The sequence below is a fragment of the Ahaetulla prasina genome, chromosome 1, assembly GCF_028640845.1.
Source record: "Ahaetulla prasina isolate Xishuangbanna chromosome 1, ASM2864084v1, whole genome shotgun sequence".
Classification (NCBI taxonomy): Eukaryota; Metazoa; Chordata; class Lepidosauria; order Squamata; family Colubridae; genus Ahaetulla; species Ahaetulla prasina.
Genome location: NC_080539.1, coordinates 253,136,479 through 253,163,140, shown reverse-complemented (window position 1 = coordinate 253,163,140; position 26,662 = coordinate 253,136,479). Strand labels below are relative to the sequence as shown.

Below are 26,662 nucleotides of genomic sequence, written 5' to 3'. Positions count from 1 at the left end.
ATACCTAAGCATGTACACTAATAAAGAGTAACTCTAGAGGATTTATTTTATTTTATTTATTTATTTGTCAAACAGGTAAAAGTATAAACATAATTTGGATACATGAAAAAAGTAAAAAGGAATATTAGGACAGGGACGGTAGGCACGCAGGTGCACTTATGCACACTTAAAAGAATTTTAAAATTAAAAGAATTTGAACTAAACGTCAACGGAGTACAATCAACGGAGTACAATCAGACCTCTACTCCACTCCTTTCCTTAGTAATACAAAAATTTTAGCACCTAGTTTCTTCTTTACCCCTTCATGGATTTACCAAAACCTTAAGAATGCTAGAAACATCTCCTGTCTGCCTAACCACGACTATATCAAGGTTTATCCTTCTTTACTTGCTTGGTCCAGTTCCAATACCTGAACCTCCTGCTTTACCTCGTCTACAATCTCTGGCTGTATTCTCCTTTGTCTCTCTCTTTGCGGATTCCTCCTCTTCTGGTTCTTGGTGCCACAAGTTGCTTCCCAGTCTTTGCATCTTTTGACTGTTCATGACTCTCTCAGTCGCTGCTTCCTCTCTTCCATCTTCTGTACTGTTACCTCACATTTCAACAGCTTCTCCTAGAATCACACACACACACATATTTGTCTATCTGCTTTGGCTTATTTGATATATCTTTCTTTCGAAACGACATTCCAGTTTGCAAGCGATTCTGAGAAGTTTAAACTTTCCCCCCATTTCCTCTGTAACTGCCTGTGTGCCTAAACTTACCTCTGACAGTCAGACCACCAAAGAGAAACTCTGATCTTGAAAAGGTCACTCATAACATTTTTCTGTTTCAGGGCAGTTCATCTTTCTATGCCATAATGTAATTTGAGCATTTCTATCTATGGTTTTAGTGAAATGATCACCCCACAGGTTTGAGGAAACTGTTGTTGTTCTTCTGCAGAGTTAGGTGTGAAGGCAATTGATGAAGTCCACATGGTGCATAGTAAGCTTCATCGCATGTATTAAAGGAACTTTGTGGACATTGTTTTTGCAATCCAGATAATTTTTAATTATCTCCAATAACAAAAACACTGTATAATATATCACACATTCAGTTCTGTTAGTAAAGCCAGCTGTATGAACACTTATACTGGTATTTATAATGTCTGCAGGAATCACTGTGTGATCACCTTAACTTCTGAAACAAAAAGCATGTAGTTCAAACATAATCTCATTGTCAGTAAAAATATACTTCGACAAATCTATTTACTGGCAAATCAAAAATAAATTTAAAAAAAATATTTAGGGTTTATGTTACAGGCAAAAAAATCCTAAAATTAAAATAATTGTATTGTCCTCTTGACTGTTGTTGCCAGAGTCAAAATGAAAATGTTCTCTCAAAGATGTCCTCTTCAAAAAAATAAGATTCCTCTTTTTGCAAGCAGAATAAAGGCATAGCAAAGAGGTAAAAAGAGGAAAACTACAATCTTCTTTCCCCACCCTAATTCATCAATTAAACACTCTCTCATCGTAAATCCTATGTTCAGGAGCAAGAGGAAATTGAAGCTACTTGCTCAGAGTTCTGTAACTTGTACTTTTTTTAAGAAACATTTTTCTTGTTTTTGACCCACAGGCAAAAGGGAATGAAGCCAATGCCTGGAACAAATTACACTTTGGTGACCAACTTCATTCTTTTTGGACTCACAGAACACCTGGAAACGCGGCAATTGCTCTTTGCAACATTTTTAATCATCTATATTGCCACTCTGCTGGGGAATCTTGGGATGATTTTGTTAATTTGGATTGTTCCCCAGTTACATGTCCCCATGTACTTCTTTATTAGCAGCCTATCCTTTTTAGATGCCTGTTACTCCACCACCATCACACCTATAATGCTGGTAACCTTTTTAATGGAAAAGAAAATCATATCTTATGCTTCTTGTATCACACAGTATTGTTTCTTTGCAATATTTGCCACAACTGAGTTCTTCCTATTGGCTGCAATGGCGTATGATCGCTATGTGGCTATCTGCAACCCTTTGCTCTACACTTCGCTGATGACTAAGAGGCTTTGTATTGGATTGATAGCCGGCTCATATCTATGGGGAGTTGTGAACTCTATGATTCACACTTGTGGTTTGTTAAGGTTGTCCTTTTGTGGCTCCAGGAGCATCAATCACTTTTTTTGTGATATCACCCCGCTTTTGAAACTGGCTTGCAATGACGTCTCTATGAATGAGATGCTAATATTCATTTTTGGCAGTTTGTTTGAAATGAGCACCTTGCTGATCATTATTGCCTCTTATATATTCATTATTACTGCAGTTCTAAGGATTCGCTCCACAGAAGGGAGGCATAAAGCATTTTCTACCTGTGCATCCCATCTCACAGCAGTGGCCATATATCATGGAACTATCCTCTTCATGTACTTCCGGCCTACTTCTAGCTATTCCCTTGACACTGACAAAACAGCATCTGTGTTTTACACAGTAATAATACCTCTGTTGAATCCATTGATCTATAGTCTGAGGAATAAGGATGTAAAATATGCCGTGAAAAAAGTGTTTGGAAGAGAACTGGGCTCCCAGTAAATATCTCTTTTACTTTATCTTCAAAGTAAACAAACAAAAATGACTACATTTCAGGGGGGAAAAGAAGTCTTAACAAAGAATTTCTTAATGTAGATTATTAATAGAATCCTGGCAATTCTTCCATCTGCTAAATATACCTTAAAATAAAAATCACAACAAGTGATGTAAATTTGATAAAGTATCTTTTCTGGACCTAATTTGCAAGGCAAACAGCAGGATTGGCAAACCCTCTTCCCTCGTCCTTGATTTTGCTGAAGGTAACTTAAAGGAGAAAGGAAACCTCTTTATAGCCACTCAATAATTTTAAATCTCACTTAGTTTTCCTTCTGCCCTCCTTCCAATCATACACACACTCACATGAACAATGCACAATTTTATTCTCGCTTTTCAAAGTTTCCAATATTCCACCTGAATTCCTCCCACCCAGACAGAAACTTCTGTTAGCAGAGATCTCTGGTCCTTGGAAATGCATTTGGAAGATGTGGATCTAATGACAGTATGAAAAGGTTGTTTTCCTCTCTACATGCTTTTCCAAGGAAGAAAAGGTTCTCTCTGAAAAAAAGTGTTTGCACTGTAATGAAGAATATCCAATGCAATAGCCTTTTCATAATAGACAGCTTGTAACTCATTGAATAAAGTCATATATAAATAAACTGAGAAATTATTAAAACAAAATGTTCCTCAGTATTGCTGACCATCTTCTTCTCTTCACCATTGTACTTATCATGGTCTCTCATGTGCTGCAGTCTTCACACCATCTAGACCATGGGTGTCAAACTCAAGACCCACTGGCTGGATCCAAAATGGGCTGAGAGGAGGCTGCGTATGGCCCCCTAGTGCCCATTTTTGGCCTCCATGGCCTTCTGCAGCACTCTGCTGGCCAAAAATGGCCACACGGAGGCCTTGCGTGGCCCCTGCGTGCTCCATTTTGGCCAGCAGGGTGCTGCAGGAGATATCCGTCCCGTCTTTCCCCCTGTTCCTCCCCGCCAGCCCATGGAGGAGAACTACAGTGCTGATCCAGCCCTCAAAGAAATCCAGTTTGACACCCCTGATCTAGACTGTCTACTAAATTGGATTGGAGGATTTTTATTAAATTTGCAGTTTTGAGATTAGAGAAACTTGGTGGCCTATTTACCTTATTGTATTGAGTTACTTCTGATACCAAGTTTGGAAAAATTTTCTGGTTTATACTGAAAAGCAAAAATTTTAAGGAGAGACTCCACATTTCAATACAATCTGAGTTCTTGTGTTTTTTTTCTTTTAAACATCTGCAAATCTGTTTCGAAGAAGTAAAAAATTGGAGTGACTTAAAGCAGATAGAAATATTACCAAGAGCATTTGTATTGGATTGGCACCACTGTTCTCCACATCAGGGGTCCCCAACCTCTGGGCTATGGCTGAGTGTCAGACCACAGCCTGTTCGGATCAGGCTATGGAAGTGATGTGTGAGCATACATGAAACCGGATAGATCCAAGCCAAGCTTAATGCATTCTTACAAGGCTTTTAGAGGATTCCTTAGAATGTTATTGGATATTAGGATTTAGTAATCCAAATTCTGAGGAGAAAATGTGTAGACTCATATCACATTTGTTTGGCAACACCATAAATAAAATGTCTTTTCCTGTGCTCGCAGAGCAAAACAATGAATTTTATCTAAGTGGTGATATGTGATCCAAGCAGTGGTGAAATCTAAACTGGTTTACTGCCGGTTTACTGGCTGTGCATGTGTGATGTGCACATGCATGCCTAGTACGCACCACGCACCAAATGCAAGGTGCGCAGACGCGCAGTGCACACCAAAAGGAGGCATGGGGTAAGTAGAACAGCGTGCAGGGGAGTGATCAGCTGTGGTGAACAATCTTTTTTTTTACCTTTTAAAAGCATTTTTTAAAAGAAGCGGCAAGCAGGGAAGCGGGTGACCAGGCATTGGGTGGGCATGGGCGGGGGGGCAGGGAGTTTTGCTACCGGTTCTCCAAACTACCCACCACCATCGCTACGGGATCAACCGATTTGGTCCAAACTGGGAGCATTTCTCTCCTGGATCCAAGGGTTCTGGATCAAATTTCTGACTCTGAATCCATTTTGGTTCTTTAGGGTGAGTGATGATTGTGGATCACTCTATGAAGATGAATGTGTCTTGATGGTAGCATTAGCTAAATTTCATGTAAAAATACTGAGGGCATATGAGAATCCATAGCTTAGATTTGTGTTTTTGCACATTTGGTGATGTCAAACAATATTAGTTTTGTCATTGCAATATCAGATGGGTGTGACTGTCAATTTGATGATGGCTTCAGATGGAACCCACATGGGGATCTCTGAGGATCTGCATAAATCCAACTTTTATCTAGATTGCAAAAAATCCAAGTGAACTACAGTCTTATTTCACACACAAATTTCATACAAATTTATTCCTTTACATTACCCATCGTCTTTCACACACAAAAACACTAGCAATCCATATTATAGAAACCATATTATTGTACAGTATCAGGTTTTGGAACAGTGATGTTACTTTTCTTCATTGATCTGGCACAGAGAATCCCTCAGAATGGGGCAAAAATGAAAGTAATTAGATATTAGGAAATTATGTTGGTTTCTTTTTCTATTCAACAAAAAATAAGGATCAATTATGAATAATTTAAAAGTAGTATAACGTTAAAGCTCCCAGGATAGCCTGAAATTGTTTCCCTTAAGACTTTGAAGATGAAGTTACTTCAGGGATGCTATTGGTTCAGCTTATTTAAAGATATAGATGTCTTTCTATCCTAAATCATCAAGTCTGGGACCAACTCTTCTCTCCTATATAAACCTATACTAAAAAGTGATGCAGTCCCTCCAAGGTCAAGGTCAATTGGCTTCTTACATTCATTCAGGATAGTGTTAGTGATAAAAATTATTTCTGGATTGCCTTTACATTGCTTATAGTGCTGTAAAATACAAGAACATAGAGAAAAAGTAATTGAATATTTTCAGCATAATAGTCTTTGAAGATGAATCCGATGCCTAATAGCAGAAACTGAAAAATCCAGCAAAGCTACTGGGATTTTTCAATTAAAAATATTGTTTGTGTGGCAGCAAATAGCATCTAAAAGCTGAAATGAACATCATTTTGGCTGTTGCAAATGCCCAAGGCGACCTTTGCAAAGGTTGGTATTTATTTTCTTATTTTTAAGAGTTTAGGGGGTTTTTTTATGCAAAAGGAATAATTTTCAGAACCAAATTAGAAACGATTTTTAACTGTTCTGCATCTGGTATATCCTGCAAATGCTTTTTAAGCATTCCTCTTTCTGTCGTGAATCAAACTTAGAGACCAATTTGAAAAAGAGAGAGAGAGAGAGAGAGAGAAAGAGACTAGAATAAGTAGAAATAAAATATATTTATTCTGGAAATGGGGAAGAGGAACACTTAGAAAGAAAAGAGAATACTGTTCTTGACCCTACTACTTTGGAATACAAATGCTACACAGTCTAGATCAGGGGTCTCCAACCTTGGCAACTTTAAGCCTGGTGGACCTCAACTCCCAGAATTCCCCAGCCAGCTTTGGGAGTTGAAGTCCACCAGGCTTAAAGTTGCCAAGGTTGGAGACCCCTGATCTAGATCACTTTGTGCAATGGGTTATAATTACATTTAACAAATTCAGGTACAAGATTGTGATAGCTATAAGGCATCCATTAAATCTATCTTCTTCTGCAATCTCTGTTCTCCAAATTTGCATCCTCAGTCTATGGTTGGTTGTTTAGTCACCTTCAGTAATGAGCCTTTTCTAAAAGTTATTCTGCTCAATGTGATCCTTCTGAAAGTACTTAAAAATTAGTTTATTTTACTTTAGTTAACATTCAAGTACTTGACAGTCTATCTGAGAGGTGTAGGCCCTACATAAATGAGTCCATCTGCTCCATGAATAGTTTATGCAATTCTATTTCTGTACAGGAACTTCAGGAAAACTTAATGAGGACCAAAATCTCCGAGCATTTTTACTTGCTTCCTTAGTATTTTCATTTGAGTCCCAAAATCCTCTTTGACTCACACAGTAACAGAGTAGTGATTTAGGATTTACAATCTCATTGTACATACGTTGTGCACTGACAATAAAGATTTGAAATTAAATTGATTTCCAGGTGTAATTTATTTGGGGTTAGAGGGGAGATGTAATTCAGTTGGAACGACTGGAATGATTTATATCATTTAATTAATCTTCTTAATGTGTAACAATACGTTAATGTTAATCAGAAAAAAACACTTCAAACAATGCATCTGATAAACCTACACTGAAGGGCAAATCTTCAAAAGAACCTGAGGAAGCTGAAGCTGCCCAATACTCAAAGGATCCAGGTAATCATTAATCATTTGTACTATGTCTTAACTTATGTAGCTACAATGCTAAAAGCAACTGCAGTTAAAATCTTCAGATGATTTTCATTTCCCCCCCCCACAAAAACCATGCAGGGATGGGAACAATCCTTTAGAAAAATTGCCAATTCCATTAGGGAAACTGTCTAAACTGTTCTGCATCTGGTATATCCTGCAAATGCTTTTTAAGCATTCCTCTTTCTGTCGTGAATCAAACTTAGAGACCAATTTGAAAAAGAGAGAGAGAGAGAGAGAGAGAAAGAGACTAGAATAAGTAGAAATAAAATATATTTATTCTGGAAATGGGGAAGAGGAACACTTAGAAAGAAAAGAGAATACTGTTCTTGACCCTACTACTTTGGAATACAAATGCTACACAGTCTAGATCAGGGGTCTCCAACCTTGGCAACTTTAAGCCTGGTGGACCTCAACTCCCAGAATTCCCCAGCCAGCTTTGGGAGTTGAAGTCCACCAGGCTTAAAGTTGCCAAGGTTGGAGACCCCTGATCTAGATCACTTTGTGCAATGGGTTATAATTACATTTAACAAATTCAGGTACAAGATTGTGATAGCTATAAGGCATCCATTAAATCTATCTTCTTCTGCAATCTCTGTTCTCCAAATTTGCATCCTCAGTCTATGGTTGGTTGTTTAGTCACCTTCAGTAATGAGCCTTTTCTAAAAGTTATTCTGCTCAATGTGATCCTTCTGAAAGTACTTAAAAATTAGTTTATTTTACTTTAGTTAACATTCAAGTACTTGACAGTCTATCTGAGAGGTGTAGGCCCTACATAAATGAGTCCATCTGCTCCATGAATAGTTTATGCAATTCTATTTCTGTACAGGAACTTCAGGAAAACTTAATGAGGACCAAAATCTCCGAGCATTTTTACTTGCTTCCTTAGTATTTTCATTTGAGTCCCAAAATCCTCTTTGACTCACACAGTAACAGAGTAGTGATTTAGGATTTACAATCTCATTGTACATACGTTGTGCACTGACAATAAAGATTTGAAATTAAATTGATTTCCAGGTGTAATTTATTTGGGGTTAGAGGGGAGATGTAATTCAGTTGGAACGACTGGAATGATTTATATCATTTAATTAATCTTCTTAATGTGTAACAATACGTTAATGTTAATCAGAAAAAAACACTTCAAACAATGCATCTGATAAACCTACACTGAAGGGCAAATCTTCAAAAGAACCTGAGGAAGCTGAAGCTGCCCAATACTCAAAGGATCCAGGTAATCATTAATCATTTGTACTATGTCTTAACTTATGTAGCTACAATGCTAAAAGCAACTGCAGTTAAAATCTTCAGATGATTTTCATTTCCCCCCCCCACAAAAACCATGCAGGGATGGGAACAATCCTTTAGAAAAATTGCCAATTCCATTAGGGAAACTGTCTAAACTGTATCCTATGTTATTTGAACAAAGGCATAAGTTCGTCTCCTCTCCTTGCAGCTGTCCATGTTTCTTGAAAAACCTCTTCAAATGATTCAGAAGGGCCATCTCAAGATTCTGAGTTGTGTAGTTTTTCAAGGGAGCAGAGGGACAAGCATACAGCCAGTATAAGAAATAATGCAAAATTGTTCTACATAGTTGTTGGTTAATTTCTGTTTCCTACTAGAAATCGTGTAAGACACCATCAACAATATGTGGTTCATCTGAATATCTAGAAAGGCTATTTGAGGAGTGGGAGTTCCAGGAGGAGAAAGGGAAAAATACAACCTTTTGCATAAGCAATCTTCTCCAGCCACCAAGCATTTTTCACTCATATTCAACCTGTTTGTGTGAGAGATGTTTTTGTTTGAAAAATACCTCTCACACAAACAGGATCTTCCAAAAATTCTGTATCTCACTTAAAAAAAATAAAATTTTCTGCCAGGATGCCAATTCCAAGCTGGTTGCTTAAAGTTGAGTTAAGTGATGCCACCATGATCACTCAAGATTACGTTTTTGAGTACCAAGGGCTTTCTGCTTGCAGTAATGGCATATGATCAATATAATTGTTCTACAGCCTTTCTTTTTGCAGGTGCAGTTCCAGGTGGTCAAATCTAACTGATCATGAGCAATTACACCATGGTAACGGAATTCATTCTTCTTGGGCTAACAGACAAGCTGGCATTTGAAGTGCCCCTCTTCATGATATTTTTCCTGATCTATTTTCTGACCCTGGCTGGGAACATCGGGATGGTGGTATTGATCAGAATCAGTCCCCGGCTTCATACCCCAATGTACTTCTTCCTCAGCAATCTGTCTATCATTGATGTCTGCTACTCTTCCATCTTTGCACCAAGGCTCTTGATGAATCTAGCACAATTTAAGACTATTTCATATGCCGGATGCATCACCCAACATTGCTTTTTTGTAGTCTTTGTGAGTACCGAGGGCTTTCTGCTTGCAGTAATGGCATATGACCGCTATGTAGCCATTTGTATGCCATTGCTCTATACCACTATGATGACCAAAAGGGTCTATGTCCTGCTAGTAGTAGGTTCATACCTAGGGGGAATAGTGAATTCCCTCACCCACACTTCTGGCTTGCTTATGATATCGTTCTGTGCCCCAGGTGTAATTAACCACTTCTTTTGTGATACACCAGCTATGTTGAAAGTTTCATGCAGTGATACTCATATTAATGAACTTATATTGGTCACCTTCTCTGGAATAATTGCTCTTTCTACTCTCCTGATAATTATAATCTCTTACCTATGTATCTTGATTAGTATCATAAAGATGCATTCTTCTGGGAATAGATACAAAGCTTTTTCCACCTGTGCTTCCCACCTAACAGCAGTCACCATGTTCTACGGGCCAGTTAGTTTAAGCCATTTGCAACTCAGCTCTTTGTACATTCAGCAACAAGAGAAGATCTCGGCTGTGTTCTACACTCTGATCGTTCCAATGCTGAATCCAGTGATCTACAGTTTGAGGAACAAAGAGGTAAAAGATGCCTTGAAGAAAATGATTAATTGTCAAAAAGAATAAAGATTTTTGCTGCCCTGGGATGGTTTAGAATCATTTTGTAATCCTATGAGGGACTCTCATTGCAAAATCAGAAGGAAGCTGTTAGTTTATTCAATCTACAGATATGATTCTCCTAATTAAAAAAAAACCAAATTGAAAATCAATTGGGGTGGAAAATTCCAATCACAAATTTTTTGATTATGCTAGCAGATACACACTGTATAATTTCTGTACCACTTCCTGTAGTTTCCAGGAAGCCCATTACCACTACGGGAGGACACATTCCCAGAACTCAGGATGTTTCCACACAGCCCATTAACCAGGTTGTTACAACACAAAAGACTAGGACCACACCCACACAGGATTCTATGAAACAGCCGACCAATCTGCAAACACCCACTCCATCTATCAATCAAGATGCAACCACACAGCCAACCAACCTGCTCAGAGCAACACTCCCCACCTCCCCACAGTATTTATAGAGAGACGGCAGCTCTCACTCATCATCTTCAGGCTGGAGTTTTTGGCTTTGTTCTTATGTGAGCAAAGTAAAGTAAAAATAAAATAAGAGAGTGTATGTATATATATATATATATATATATATATATATATATATATATATATATATATATATATATATATATATATATATATATATATATATATATTTGTTTTCTGAGGTTTTCACGGTGTTTGTATATAGGTCTTTGGTTGTTCGGGTTTTCTCCGTGTAAGATTGGAAGTGTCTTGGCGACGTTTCGAAGTCTCATTCGTCATCTTCAGGCTTCAGCTTCATGCTTCTGGGAGCAATGTGTGATCGCAGCTGTTTCTTCCTTTTAACTGCTAGTGGGGTTTGAACTGATTGGGTGGGAGCTTGGCTGTGCTCTGATTGGATGGGGTTTTCTGTGCTCTGATTGGCTGGGGTGTGTCCTGTGTTGGTGGGGGCTTGGTGTGCTCAGTCTAGTCTGTGCTGCAGGGGGATTTGAGCTGGTGAGCTGCATAGCTGTTGTTTGGCTTTGTGGTCGTGCTACATCTTCATAGTGGGTGTCAGTCTGCTGCATGAATGGATTGGAGGGTTTGAAATGGCTAATGTTGCAGCTGCGGTCTGGCTTCTGGTCCTTGGTCGTGCTTCATGATCAGTGTGGGTTTGGGTCTGCTTTCTGGGTGGATGTGCGGTGGTGACATCCTGTGTGGACCTTGTGAGTGTGGGTCTGGTGTCATTCCTCGTGTTAGGGACTCGTTTGTCAATAAGGGCGGGTTTCCAAATGGCTGGTAGGCGGGAGGTGTCATCTCGTTTGTTCATGCTGTGTGGGCGTTTCTCTATCTCAATGGCTTCTCTGATTATTCTGTTGTTAAAGTGTTCAGTTTTGGCGATAGTTCTGGTCTTTTTAAAGTCAATATCATGTCCTGTGACTTTAAAGTGTTGGACCAGGGAAGAAGTTGGTTCCTCTTTTTTGAATGAGTTCTTGTGTTCTTCAATGCGTGCACTTATTCTTCTGTTGGTTTGTCCAATGTATGTGGTGGGGCAGGCGGTGCATGGGATTTCATATACTCCTTGATTTTCTAACTCAATTTTGTCTTTGGGGTTTCTTAAAAATAATATCCACCATCCTAAGAAACCCCAAAGACAAAATTGAGTTAGAAAATCAAGGAGTATATGAAATCCCATGCACCGCCTGCCCCACCACATACATTGGACAAACCAACAGAAGAAAAAGTGCACGCATTGAAGAACACAAGAACTCATTCAAAAAAGAGGAACCAACTTCTTCCCTGGTCCAACACTTTAAAGTCACAGGACATGATATTGACTTTAAAAAGACCAGAACTATCGCCAAAACTGAACACTTTAACAACAGAATAATCAGAGAAGCCATTGAGATAGAAAAACGCCCACACAGCATGAACAAACGAGATGACACCTCCCGCCTACCAGCCATTTGAAACCCGCCCTTATTGACAAACGAGTCCCTAACACGAGGAATGACACCAGACCCACACTCACAAGGTCCACACAGGATGTCACCACTGCACATCCACCCAGAAAGCAGACCCAAACCCACACTGATCATGAAGCACGACCAAGGACCAGAAGCCAGACCGCAGCTGCAACATTAACCATTTCAAACCCCTCCAATCCATTCATGCAGCAGACTGACACCCACTATGAAGATGTAGCACGACCACAAAGCCAAACAACAGCTATGCAGCTCACCAGCTCAAATCCCCCTGCAGCACAGACTAGACTGAGCACAACCAAGCCCCCACCAACACAGGACACACCCCCAGCCAATCAGAGCACAGAAAAACCCCCATCCAATCAGAGCACAGAAAAACCCCCATCCAATCAGAGCACAGCCAAGCTCCCACCCAATCAGTTCAAACCCCCACTAGCAGTTAAAAGGAAGAAACAGCTGCGATCACACATTGCTACCAGAAGCACGAAGCTGAAGCCTGAAGATGACGAATGAGACTTCGTCGCCAAGACACTTCCAATCTTACACGGAGAAAACCCAAACAACCAAAGACCTATATATATATATATATATATATATATATATATATATATATATATATATATACACACATACATACACACACACATATACATATACATATACATATACATATACATACATATGTCTTTGGTTATTCGGGTTTTCTCCCGTGTAAAATTAGAAGTGTCTTGGCGACGTTTCGACGAAGTCTCATTCATCATCTTCAGGCTTCAGCTTCGTGCTTCTGGGAGCAATGTGAGCAAGACAGCATTCTGCACAAACAGAAAAATATCCACCATCCTAAGAAACCCCAAAGACAAAATTGAGTTAGAAAATCAAGGAGTATATGAAATCCCATGCACCGTCTGCCCCACCACATACATTGGACAAACCAACAGAAGAATAAGTGCACGCATTGAAGAACACAAGAACTCATTCAAAAAAGAGGAACCAACTTCTTCCCTGGTCCAACACCTTAAAGTCACAGGACATGATATTGACTTTAAAAAGACCAGAACTATCGCCAAAACTGAACACTTTAACAACAGAATAATCAGAGAAGCCATTGAGATAGAAAAACGCCCACACAGCATGAACAAACGAGATGACACCTCCCGCCTACCAGCCATTTGGAAACCCGCCCTTATTGACAAACGAGTCCCTAACACGAGGAATGACACCAGACCCACACTCACAAGGTCCACACAGGATGTCACCACTGCACATCCACCCAGAAAGCAGACCCAAACCCACACTGATCATGAAGCACGACCAAGGACCAGAAGCCAGACCGCAGCTGCAACATTAGCCATTTCAAACCCCTCCAATCCATTCATGCAGCAGACTGACACCCACTATGAAGATGTAGCACGACCACAAAGCCAAACAACAGCTATGCAGCTCACCAGCTCAAATCCCCCTGCAGCACAGACTAGACTGAGCACAACCAAGCCCCCACCAACACAGGACACACCCCCAGCCAATCAGAGCACAGAAAAACCCCCATCCAATCAGAGCACAGCCAAGCTCCCACCCAATCAGTTCAAACCCCCACAAGCAGTTAAAAGGAAGAAACAGCTGCGATCACACATTGCTCCCAGAAGCACGAAGCTGAAGCCTGAAGATGACGAATGAGACTTATATATATATATATATATATATATATATATATATATATATATATATATATATATATATATATATATATATATATATATATATATATATATATATATATATATATTTGTTCTGGTTATATATGCTTTGTATTTTATATATATAACAAAACAAATATAATACAAAGCATATATAATCAGAACAACTAGACACAAGAACAGTTTTTTCCCCGAACATCATCACTCTGCTAAACAAATAATTCCCTCAACACTGTAAAACTATTTACAGTCTGCACTACTATTAATCTTCTCATCGTTCTTCCACTTATGACTGTATCACTGTAACTTTGTTGTTTGTATCCTTACAATTTATGTTGACATTGATTGTTTCCTGATTGCTTATTTGTACCCTATGACTATCATTAAGTGTTGTACCTTATGATTCTTGATGAACGCATCTTTTCTTTTACGTACACTGAGACAAATTCCTTGTGTGTCCAATCACACTTGGTCAATAAAAAATTCTATTCTATTTACATATAACAAAGAAGGAAGGAAGGTTGCCTCCTCCTGTGATTTCCACCCCCTTTTCTTTATCCACCACTTATAATTTATAATGATGTCTCCTATCTGTCAAAATAGGAAAAAATAAATGATTTTAAAATAATTAAAACTACACATTTGTTCCTATAAGTTATCTCCAGCCACTGATTCTTTCATTCCACATCCGTCCTCTGAAACAATGGAGATAAGAGAGCAGTCAAAATGAAACACCTGAATCTCATTTTTCACACAAGCAAAGTGAACACACAAATCTGTTTATGGTTATTTGTTTAATCAGTTTATACAACTCACCCATCTCACAGTTTGTGATATCACGCATGGGGATAAAAACAAACAAAAAACTTACAATAAGAAAAAGAAAAGAAGTCATAGCAGTCAAAGACAAACCAAAATCCAGTCACACTTGTAGTAGGAAGTAGCTGGTCCTTCTAAATGAATATAGAACTGCTACCTAACAGATCACGTATGTCTATGTTAGTGGTTTAAAATACTTGGGGAAATTACATAATTTCCTAAGCAGAAATACAAGTTTTGAATCACTGGAGATTCAAAGGAAATTAACATCAAATAATGTTGCTCGTCAGGTCTCACAAGTCATTACTTGCAGCACAGTCTTGAAGTCATTTTTATTCCATTGCAGCTTATGCCTACATAAATGTATATAATATTGTAGCATTTTGAGAATATTGAGAATTTTGAGAATCATGCAGGGTGATATATGTAAAGCCTTTGATTCAATGGTACACGACAAACTACTTATAAAACTAAAATCCTTTGGCATCTCCGGATTCCTCCATAATTGATAACAGTGTTCCTGTCAAAAAGGCAACAAGTGGTCAAAATAGGCAGCGCCCTATCAAATCCTGACCTGTTAATTGTGGTGTCCCCCAAGGCAGTGTTCTAGGACCAACACTCTTCATATTATACACAAATATGATCATATTATAAGTAACTCTGTTCTCTTCGCCGATGATGTTAAACTATTTAACACTACCAACAATGCTGCTACCCTTCAAAAAGACCTTGACTTTGTGTCGGAATGGTCAAAAATTTGGCAACTCCAAATCTCAACCAACAAATGCTCTGTCTTACACATTGGCAGAAAGAATCAGAACACAAAATACAAGCTAGGTGGACATGACCTTGTAGATGACCCTCTCTCTGTCAAAGATCTTGGAGTTCTCATATCAAATGATCTAAATGCCAAAGCCCATTGCAACTACATCGCCAAAAAGGTATTAAGAGTTGTAAACTTAATCTTGCATAGCTTCTTCTCTTGTAATATTACACTACTAACCAGAGCATACAAAACATTTGCTAGACCAATTCTTGATTACAGCTTATCTGTCTGGAACCCACACTGCATATTGGACATTAATACAATTGAGCATGTCCAGAAATATTTCACAAGAAGTGTCCTCCACCCCTTATGCCACCAGATTTGAAATTCTGGGTTTAGAAAATTTAGAATTACGCCACCTTCAGTATGACCTGAGCTTAGCTCATAAAATCATCTGTTACGATGTCCTTCCTGTCAATAACTACTTCAGCTTCAACTACAACAATACACGAGCACACAATAGATTCAAACTTAAAGTGAACCGCTCCAATCTCGATTGTAGAAAATATGACTTCAGTAACAGAGTTGTTAATACCTGGAATGCACTACCAGACTCTGTGGTCTCATCCCCAAATCCCCAAACTTTAACTTAAAACTGTCTACTGTTGACCTCACCCCATTCCTAAGAGGTCTGTAAGGAACATGCATAAGAGCATCAGTGTGCCTTCCGTTTCTGTCCTAATGTTCCCTTTAGTTGTATTCATTTTATGTTTTCAATTTATGCTTATATATATTATTTAATATGTATTTGACAAAATAAATAAATAAATAAATAAATATACATGCATTTTCCTGAAGGTCTGGACAGCAGGAATTCTATATCACCTGAGACTCAATAGTTTTGATGATTTATTGGTCCACGCAGTGCAGATCTTTAGCTGGTCATGAACCCTCTCCCAAAATGATAATGCTATGATTTCAGAAAGCCTAATTTATTAACTCCACTTTTGATGACTAACAAAACTAATGGAGTAACCCGAACCCCAATTTTGTCACTATTGATTATAGATAACCCTGGCTCATTCATAGTCCAACTTTCTGGGGCTTGTTTTGTTTTGCTGTTTTTTGAGAATTTTAAATAGAATGAACATAGCAAGCAAGCATCTATTTTGAGCAGTGTTGAAGCAAGTAAAATGGAAAGTTATTAAACTGTCTTTTAAAAACATTTTTGGTTGCTACTTTAAATACAGGTATTTAAATGAGTGTAGTAGCCATACAGAATTACAATCCTATACACTTGATATGTATATGCTGTATGTGCTTCATGTGACTTACAAGGATCTGCAGCTGATTTTTGTTCCCGATCAGACACTCAACCAGTTGTTTAGCTTGGATTTGATATTTTATCCACCTATCAAGTCTTTTCCAACAACCTGGGATAGGCAAATGTTGCTGTTTGATGGTATTAAAGGTATCATCACAGAATTATTATTATTTATTAAATTTGTATGCCATCAGACTCTCAAAAAGGGCCTCTGGTGGCTCAGCAGACTAAGTCTGTCTGTTATTAACACAGCTGCTTGCAATTACTGCAAGTTCAAGTCCCACCAGGCCCAAGGTTGACTCAGCCTTCCATCCTTTATAAGGTAGGTAAAATGAGGACCTAGATTGTTGGGGGCAATAAAGTTGACTTTGTATATAATATACAAATGGATGAAGACTATTGATTAACACAGTGTAAGCCGCCCTGAGTCTTCGGAGAAGGGTGGGATATAAATTCAAATAAAAAAAAAGATTCTAGGTATTGCACAAGAAAGAAATAAGAATAAAAAACATTGAAGTGAAAAGATGGCAAGTGCAATGAAGCAAGAAGTCTCACCCTCCCTTGCCAAAGGCTTACTTGTTCAGAATTTTTAGTGCTTGCTTTAATCCTCACATCCAGGAGCTGTGCAATACTTCGGAGACATTCTGCAAAAATGGCTTAGAGCACACACAGGCATAAAATGCAGCACTTTTCTGCAAGCTCTTAGAAGTTGTTGCTAGAGGGTTTTCCTACATTGCATGGCTGCTCTCTGCACCTGCCGTGTGGTCGCAGGAAAAGATGCAGCAGCTTTGAGGATTGCAGAAAAGGGGTTCTGCAATGCTCCAAAGCACTCATTTTCCACTCACAATGAAGCTAAACTGGAGCCTATTTTTGAGAAAGAGCTGTCTTGGCTTGATATAGATTGTTTATTTTAATTTTTCGTTGTATCACTGATATTTTATTTTATTTGTTATTTGCTTGTCCTATGTTTACTGTCAAAACCTTGGGATTGAATGCATCTTTTCAATAAACAAAACACTGGTTCTGGTTCCTTTAGTTTATAGCATCTATAATTCTGCTTCCTAAGAAGGCTTATTTGCTATTCTGGGAGGAGGTTAGACTCTTTTATTCATTTAACAAGGAGAAACCAAGGGAATACACCATAGTAGTTTGCCCCACAAAGAAAAAGTCTTCACGCTTCTAAAGATAAATTACTTTTTCCTAATGTGAATCACAAATGTTATCAGGGGAACATATTCCCAAAGAGTAAATCAGTACCTCTGTGAATCTTAATAAAACTGAATACAGATTTGTGGTAAATGAAGCCTTGAGGATAGCTTGGATGTATCTGCATCAGCCACTAATATGCTCCAGTAGCTGGATCCGCCACCTTTATCCTTGTTTCTGTGATCAAGTCAAAAATGTCATTAACAAATTGAGAAGAGTTCTTTAATAAAACCTGATAGAGAAACAGTGGAGAACCAGGGATCTTTTCAGGATGGAGGTTTGTGGCACTGATGGCAATCAGTACGAAGCATCATTCTGTCACCAGATTTATATTTTAAAAGCCTGAAAAGAAAGGACTTAGTATAAGTTGGGCTGAGCCTCATCAGGTTGTTTTTTTTTAGAATTCCACTAAACTTCAGAAAACAGATGGGGGAAAGATTGTGTCTATGGTAGTATTATTATTTTTTGCATATTTAACTGAAGCAAGAATGTTATACATGGATACTTGGGACTAGCAGCTACATGAAGAGGAAATATTAAGAATGTGGGTGAGATGGCATTAGCTATCATCTGAATGTTGCTCAGAGTGTTATATTATTTTACCTTACATTATTATTTGTCCATATTATAGGCAAGGAAAGCTATTTTACCTGATGTTCTTGCTGACATATAGTGGATTGCCTATTTCATGCATGCTTGCCTTTTGTATGAAGACTCTAAACTGAAGCAAAGATCAAATTTAGTTTCATTTGAGATGACTGGAGGATCATCTTATGACTTATAAATATTTTCCCCACCTTTTTCTTGACAATCTGGACAATTTTACATCTGGTATGAAAAATAGTAACGACAGCTCCATGAATGATTTTCTCTTGCTGGGCTTTTCCATCCTTGGAAAGAAACCAACTTTACTTTTTGTGATTTTCTCCCTCACCTATGGCACCATCCTGACCTTCAACATCACTATCATGTCAGTCATATTGCTCGACCGGACTCTACACTGTCCAATGTACTTTTTACTTTTTGCATTATCTGTCTCAGAAACCTGTACCACCTTTGTCACTGTCCCCAAACTTCTTTTCATTCTGTTGACTGGCAGACAGTCCATTTCCTTTGTTGGATGTGCCATGCAGATGTTTTGCTTTTTTAGTTTGGGAGGCAACAACTGCTTCCTGTTAGTCGCTATGTCTTATGATCGGTATGCAGCAATTTGCTACCCACTTCAGTACCAGGTACTGATGGAGAAAAAGGTTTGTGTCAAACTAGTAGCTGCATCCTGTCTAGCAGGATGCTATATATCTCTACTTATTTGCGTCCTTATATTCAGGTTGCCTTTTTGTGGGCCAAAAGAAATCCAACATTTTTTCTGTGACATTTCACCTGTGCTGAGCTTGACTTGTACTGATACTTACCTGACTCATCTGGTGGTGGTCCTTTTATGTGCTGTTGTTTTGCTGGGCACAGTCCTATTGATCTCTGTTTCATATGCCTATATTATTTCTGCTATCCTAAGGATCACCTCCAGTTTGGGAAGAAAAAAAATGTTCTCTACCTGTGCTTCCCATCTCACTGTGGTGATCACCCACTTCAGTTGTGCTTGTTTTGTGTATTTGAGGCCTAAGGCAGCTTCCTCACTGGGTCAAGACACATGGATCTCAACCGTTTTTGTCTTCATAACCCCTCTGCTGAACCCTTTGATTTACACCTTGAGAAATAAGGACGTTAAATTATCCATTCAAAAACTGCTAAGGAGTTCATTTTGTCCACAGAGACTCTAAACAGAAAAAGTGATTTTGATTTGATTTAATGGGGAGGGGATGCATCTTAAAGTCTGAGGAGGCTCAGAGGCAAGGCAATGGCATATATTGGAAAAGGTTTAATAGACAATAGCAAGAAAAGAGACAGGTGTTATCTATGTTTCAATGCAGTCTTTAGAGCAAAAGTTAGTGTTGAGCATCTGATTTATGTTTAACATTTTCTTTCTCTGCTGAGAGCCTAACAATTAACCCCATTCTTTTTCCCTCAAACAACTTCACAGAAGTATACATGCACTAGAACTGCTACTTAGCCTGGAAATTAGTCTTATAAAATTGCATATTGGAGGAAAGAAAAAAGATGATGAGGAAACTGAAGGCTAAAACATATGAAGAACGGTTGCAGGATTGCAGGTATGTCAACTTTAATGAAAAGAGATGATACGATAGCAGTGTTCCAATAGCTCAGAGGCTGCCACAAAGAAGTGAGGTCAAGTTATTCATCAAAGCACCTGAAGGCAGGACAAGAAGCAATGGACGGAAAGTAATCAAGGAGAGAACCAACCTAGAACTAAGGAGAAATTTCTTGGCAGTTAGAACAATTAATCAGTGGAATGACTTGCATCCAGAATTTGTAGGTACTCCGACACTGGATTTTAAAGAAGAGATTGAACAGCCATTTGTCTGAAATGGTATAAGGTCTCCTGCTTGAACAGGGGATTGTTCCTCCAAGATCCCTCCAAGATCCCTTCCAACTCTGTTATTCAATATCCTAATAAAAATTTTCTATTGGCCTTTATTTTCATTAGATGTTCATTGGATGTACGGTAATTTTGAATAATAAAATACTTTTGCTTGCCAGCTGAACTTTTCATACTTCGGTACTTTAGCAATAAACACTATTTCTGTCCACCATCAGATTTATGCTGAAAGATTCTCTTCATGTATGTATTTTTTAAAAAAATCAACAGGATGCTGCAAGGGAATGGCTGGACTATGAGCAAGGAGTTGTCACCTCCAACACCCAGAGGTAATCCATGGAGTAGGCAAAATGGTGCCCACCAGGACCATAAAAATAGCAAAGAGCACAGCAAGGTGAAACATCCTTGTCATCAGAAGCAGCATGAAAGGTTTAATGCAATAGTTAGAGAAAGAATCAGCAATGCTCCTGGCTCTCTTGAACTTCTGTGCAAGAACCTCTCAACACAGTGCTAATCCTCTTCTGTAAACATAAAGGAGAACGAAGTCCATGGTTTTTTTAAAAAAAAAATCTAGCAAAATGTATGTAGAAGAAGCAGAAACTTTACTTTTAAACTACAGCATCTAAAATGACAATTCTAAGCAGTCATTAAAGCTTCAGAAAATGCTGAGTTCATCATCATGTGACATGTCATATAAAAAGAGTTACCAACACATGTTTTTTCCATGGTTAGGGATACGTGTCACTGAAATTTCAGGATCCAATTTTAATTCCAATCAGTAAACATGAGAGGTAATGTTTAAAATGTTTGACTATGTACCTATTGTTCATCACATTACACTATTTTTTCTTCTTTATTTATTCATCTTCCCACTACGTCTCTGATTCAAAGTCTCTTTTTTAAAAAAACTGCCCTAATATGATGGAACGCAGTCTGAATTCCCAGGAAGGAAGGGCTGCATTCCAGAGAACCAAAAGGCAACGAAGTTTTAGATACTTTGGTTGGGACAAAGAGAGTTAAGACAGCTCCTCCCTAGAGATTCTCAGAGTATGTCCCTAATGAAGCCTTTAGCAGCCACAGCTTGACATGATTTCTGACTATGGGCAAGGAACAATAAAGGAATCTACTATAACTGTACTTACCTTTTTTTGTTATTAAGACCAGTCCAGTGGTGGGTTGCTACCGGTTCTCCCTGGATCGGGCGAACCAGTAGCGGCGGTAGGAGGCTCTGCCCACCCGCCCAGACGTCACTGTGCATGTGCAGGAGTGGTGCACACGCGCTAGAGCACACATGTGCCCACGAGCAAACTGGTAGCGGCCAAAACTGAAACCCACTACTGGGCCAGACATCTAACTATCTATCATGATCTATATGTTGTTTAGTAAACAACATAGTATACTGTTTAGTATATGCTGCAAATGTTTTTTGTTTGTGGTCATAAACAATTTAAATTCTCATTTGCTGATATGTTCCCTGTATATAACATGATCACTTCTGGACTGACAATGGCGTTTCCCAGAATTAATGGTGCCGGGGGACTTCAATCTTCCTTCTCTAGGAGTGGAATATGAGGTGGTTCACGAAGTCATGGCCCCCCTAAGGACCATGGGCCTATCCCAGGTCACCCAGAACCAGATACAGGGTAGCGGTCACACTGCAGAGCCTAAAATGTCAAAACCTAAATTATGTGATTTGAAAATGGGAGAGCACTTGGTATCTCCTTTTGTCATGCCCTGACCTACATGGGATTCTCTAGTATTCACCAAATGGTCCAGTGTAGGGAAGCTGGAACCATTAGATTGGTCTTCCTCTAACAATTGAAGAACTTGGTTGGGTTTCAGAAGGTGCTGGGGATTGTTGCTGTTAGTCTGTTGCAGGATTCATCTGAAGCCTTGGTTGCTGCTTGGAATAAGGGGGTGGCTGAGGCATTGGAAGTGACTGCATCCATGTCTCCTCTGGGGGATTCTTGTCCCCAGTGGTGGAATGCACTTACCTTCGCTACTGGTTCAGAAATGTGACTGCACGTGTCTCTTCTGTGCATTCGCAGAGCCTTCTCCACATGCGCAGAGGGTCAAAAACAGGATGTAATGACATCCTGGCGGGTGGGTGGAGCCTCCCACTGCTGGCCCTACCGGTTCGCGCGAGCCGGATAGATCCGGCCAGATTTCACCACTGCTTGTCCCTGTTGGAAACCCTGCCAAATGAGAGCAGAAGGTGTCTAGACATCACTGGCACTCAACCAAGGACAAACTCAATAGAAAATAGGCCAGAGTCTGTATCAAGGTCTATCTTGTGATGATAGGGCAGTGAAACAGCAGTACTTCTCCACCCTTATTGCATCCATAAATTGCCACCCCTCAGCCCTGTTTTTGGTGATACAAGCTCTCATGAGTAAAGGGGACCTGGGGAACCTTTTTCAGGGAGATGGGGAGGAATTTCTCAGCATCGATTAAACAAAATCATTCAGATCACTCTTAGCTGGACACCAGCCTCCTTGCAGGTCCAGAGGAAATGCCTGGGACTGATTATTGTCCAGTTACATAGGATTGTTTCTCATATTTTTGAATTGTTGATTATCGTATACCATCCAGAGTTGCTTCTTTTGAGATGGATGGCCATATAAATCTTATTAACAAATAAATTAAATCTATTACTGGTCCTTTTTTTTACAAGATTAAAATTTGTCTGATTCCTCTACCTCCACTTCATGCTGCTGGGTTATTGCAAACGGCCCCCTCGGGCAAAGGGGTGGCCCACCTGGCTCAAAAGAGATGGCCATATGAACTCATTTATCCATCACCACTATGATTCAGTGAACATAATGTAGGACATTATTTTCAAAGTAGAAAGCATTTCAGAAAGTATGCAAAGGCTACGGAAGCCAGAGATATTTCAAGATTAATTTCAAGATTAATTTTGAAAAGAGTGAAGATTGTTAAGATAGTAACAAGGTTGTAAAGTGAATCTGGCTTCCCTATTGGCTTTGCTTGTCACCAGGTTGCAAAAGGTGATCACATGACCCTGGGACACTAAAACTATCATAAATATGAGCCAGTTGCCAAGCATCCAAATTTTGATCATGTGATCATGGGGATGCTGCAACGGTTGTAAGTGTGAAAAACAATCATAAGTCACTTTTTAAATAACACTTTTAACCGCTAAATGAATGGTTATTAAACAAGGACTACCTGTACATCTAACATGCAACATTGGATTGTCAATTCTGCATGATTTAAAACCAGGTATTTTTACTACTTTGCCATTATTGTTTTAACTTCGTTGTTTCTGCCTTCAATCTGCAAGTTAATATTTCAAGATAAAAGTGATTGAGGGACCCCAATCATAGTCTGATTGGGGTTCTTTAATCTAAAATCCTTCAATGTGCAAGTTAATATTTCAAGATGAAAGAGATCAAACTACATAATAAGGTTTCTTAGTGAACTGCAGTGGAGGTTTGAACTAATTATGAATGTGAAATATGAATTCCCAGTACATTCTCAAGTTTATTTTGCCTAGAGGTCATACTGAACATATTAATGATATGTTGATTATTTCAACTGCGAGTTTCATGGACTTGGTTTTTAATTAATGGCAAACAAAATATAAAATGAGCAATTCTATCCAAAATATTTCATTTTTCATCTTTGGAAATGGAATTTTGATTTCTGATCTGGTAAGTTTAATTAAGCTTTTCTACTTAGATTAATATACTTTTAAATGCTTATATCTTCAGTAAAAGCCTATCTTTATCCTCATTTTCATCATCATCATCATCCTTTTGCAAACACAGGTAAACTCAACTGTTCTGATGTAAAAATATTTATCTGTAGTTTTACTTAGAATTCTCTTGTCATCCAAACTCCAAAAGCTTCTTCATGATGCTTTATGAGAATTAAATCTCCTGTAGTACATGAGATGCAAAAAGAATAATAAGCTAACAGAGTTGGAAGGGAACCTGGTGGTCTTCTAGTCCAACCACCAGCTCAAGCAGGAGACCCTATGCCATTTCAGACAAATGGTTGCTCAATCTCTTCTTAAAAAGTTCCAGTGTTGGAGCACCCACAATTTCTGGAAGGAAGTCATCCACTGCCAGGGAATTTCTAGATTAGTTCCCTCCTTGATTAGTTTCCATCCATTGCTTCTTGTCCAGCCTTCAGATGCTTTGGAGAATAGGTTGATCTCAACTTCTTTGTGGAAGCCCCTTAGATACTGGAACACTGCATCATATCACTTATTTTCATTAAACTAGACATATCTACAACCCTGCAATCATTCTTCATATGTTTTACCCATCAGTTCCTTCATCATCTTTGTTGCTCTTCTCTACAATTTTTCTAGATTCAAAGCAACTTTTTATATCGTGGTGAGCAAAGCTGGATGCAATATTCTAAGTGTGGTCTTACCAAGGCATTATAAAGCGGTACTAACACTTCACATGACCTTGATTAAATCCCTTTGTTAATGCAGCCTAGGAGGGCATTGGGGGTTTTTGGCAGCTGCAGCAACATACTGATGGTTTTTATTTAAGTGCTTGTCCACTTGGAGTCCTAGAACCTTCTCACAATTATTGCTATTGAGCGAGGTATCACCTATTCTATACCTGTACATTTATGAAGAGGCTGAAGAGTACTGGGCCTAAGACAGAGCCTTGGGATACCCCACTGCTTACTTCCCTCCATGTAAATGCAGTTCAATTTCAGAATTACACATTGAGAGTGGTTTGTCAACCAGTTACAAATCTTATTTTCTATCTTAGCAAAAGGTAGGTTGTGGTCTGCTTTGTCAAATGCCTTACTGAAGTCCAATTATACTATGTCCACAGCATTTTGTTTCACTATTTTAGTCACTTTGTCAAAGAATGCAGTAAGATTTATTTGGCATGATCTGTCTTTGAAAACCCATAAACCCATGTTGATTTCTGGTTATAACTTTGCTTGCTTCTAGATGTTCACAGATCTGTTGTTTGATTATCTTTTCAAGGTTCTTCTCAGGTATTGATGTCAAGCTGATTGGTTTATAGTATCCTAGATTCATTTTTTTTCTTCTTTTTGAAGATGGGAACCATGCCAGCTCTCTTCCAGTCCTCCGGTAAATCCATGGTGCTCCAGGACCTTTGAAAGGTATGTTTCAGTTATTCCAGAATCATGTCTGCCAGTTCCTTTGAAGCTCTGGGATATATTCCATTTGATCCTGGTGATTTGAACTCATCTGTGGTGGACAGCTGTTATCTAACTATTTTCTTGCCTATTTTAATTTGTATTCCTAGTCTGTCTTTTACAGTTCTGTTTTTGGAAGGTTGTGTTATTGTTTTTTTCTTTTGTGTGAAGTCAGAATGAATTAACCAGTCTGTTTTCTCCCTCTTACCTATCATTTCCTTGCCATTTTCTCCCATTAGTGGACTGATTTTTTTCCTTCTTGTTTTTTACGTTTTTAATATTTTTTAAATATTTTGATATTTGTTGCAAGTCTTAACTCATTCTGAGCCTTATTTTACCTGACTTCATCTTTGCAAAATTGGTATATATGTATACTGGTATTCTGTCTTAGTTCTGTGTCCCTCTTTCCATTTTTTATACTTGGCCTTTTTATCTTTCTGTTTACTAGGTAGTTCTTTGTGCAACCATGCTGGTTTCTTCTTGGATCTCTTGTTTTTCTTTTCAGTGATATTGTGCTGGACTTTTATAATTACATTTTTTTAGAGTTTCCCAAGATTCTTGAGATTTTTATTCATGGAACACTACCCAAGTTCTCTCTGAGTTTGCTGAATTCATTTCTTTTAAAGCCTAAGACACTCGTTTGATTTTGTTCTATTGCTTGTGTGTGCATTATATTGAATTCCAATATGATATGGTTGCCCTCACCCAACAATCCTGCTACTTCAACCCCCTCTATCATTTCATCTCTCTTGGTAAGAATTAAGCCCAGAATATCTGATCCTCTTTCCCCCCTTCTCTACCTTTTGGATGACAAAGTTGTGAGCCAGGCTCATCAGAAACTTGTTTGATCTCCCACTTGATGTCAGGGTAATTAAAGTCCCCCCCGTTATGACATTCCCATCATGAGTTTAATCCCACCAAGTTTCAGTAATGGCAACTATATAATACCTGCCCTCATGTACTAGTACTTCAAGTTCACCCTGTGTGTTCCTCAAACTTTGAACATTAGGCATCTGTGTCCTTTATGGCTGACCCCAGGTTTATTTCCTATGACTCCTTTTCTATGTCTGAATTTTCCTTCTTTTCTACCATTCTCTATCTCCTTGTTTGATTGATTGTCTTGGGGTTTATGCTTGGGATTAGGTCCTAAAGATCCTAAAAAATGGTTACCCTTCCCCCTCAATTTTAGTTTAAAACCCTTCAGATAAGCTAAGCCAGTCATTTTCCAAATACATTCTTTCCAGTTCTTGTCAGATGCGGCTCGTCCTATGTCAGAAGCCCTTCAGGTAGGTAACATAGACTGTGGTCAAAGAATCTGAAGTTCTCTTGATGCCACCATCCCTTAAACCAGTAGTTTAATTCCAAAATCTGTTGTTCTCTCATTGG

At 38.7% G+C, this 26,662-nt stretch overlaps 3 protein-coding genes across 5 annotated transcripts; all 3 read left to right on the top strand.

Moving 5' to 3' along the window:
- The first annotated feature begins 219 nt into the window (after positions 1–219).
- LOC131204701 (olfactory receptor 1052-like) lies at positions 220–2,569 on the top strand. 3 transcript variants are annotated; one of them, XM_058196233.1, is made up of 2 exons: positions 220–247; positions 1,659–2,569. In XM_058196233.1, exon 2 carries the CDS (start codon positions 1,763–1,765, stop codon positions 2,567–2,569), a length of 807 nt encoding a protein of 268 aa, XP_058052216.1. In that variant the 5' UTR covers positions 220–247; positions 1,659–1,762. The 3 variants fall into 3 exon arrangements, with proteins under 3 accessions (XP_058052216.1, XP_058052206.1, XP_058052198.1); XM_058196223.1 differs by lacking the exon at positions 220–247 and adding an exon at positions 880–893 and having other exon boundaries at positions 1,642–2,569; XM_058196215.1 differs by lacking the exon at positions 220–247 and having other exon boundaries at positions 1,622–2,569.
- Positions 2,570–8,994: 6,425 nt separating this feature from the next.
- Positions 8,995–9,918, top strand: LOC131189337 (olfactory receptor 1052-like). The gene has a single exon (XM_058165485.1). It carries the CDS (start codon positions 8,995–8,997, stop codon positions 9,916–9,918), a length of 924 nt encoding a protein of 307 aa, XP_058021468.1.
- An 8,579-nt stretch (positions 9,919–18,497) lies between these two features.
- Positions 18,498–19,442, top strand: LOC131204928 (olfactory receptor 10K1-like). The gene has a single exon (XM_058196632.1). It carries the CDS (start codon positions 18,498–18,500, stop codon positions 19,440–19,442), a length of 945 nt encoding a protein of 314 aa, XP_058052615.1.
- Positions 19,443–26,662: the final 7,220 nt, after the last annotated feature.

Bases quoted from the DNA above. Each gene is read 5' to 3' on its own strand.
- LOC131204928 (XM_058196632.1), top strand. From the start codon at position 18,498: ATGAAAAATAGTAACGACAGCTCCATGAATGATTTTCTCTTGCTGGGC.
- LOC131204701 (XM_058196215.1), top strand. From the start codon at position 1,622: ATGAAGCCAATGCCTGGAACAAATTACACTTTGGTGACCAACTTCATT.
- LOC131189337 (XM_058165485.1), top strand. From the start codon at position 8,995: ATGAGCAATTACACCATGGTAACGGAATTCATTCTTCTTGGGCTAACA.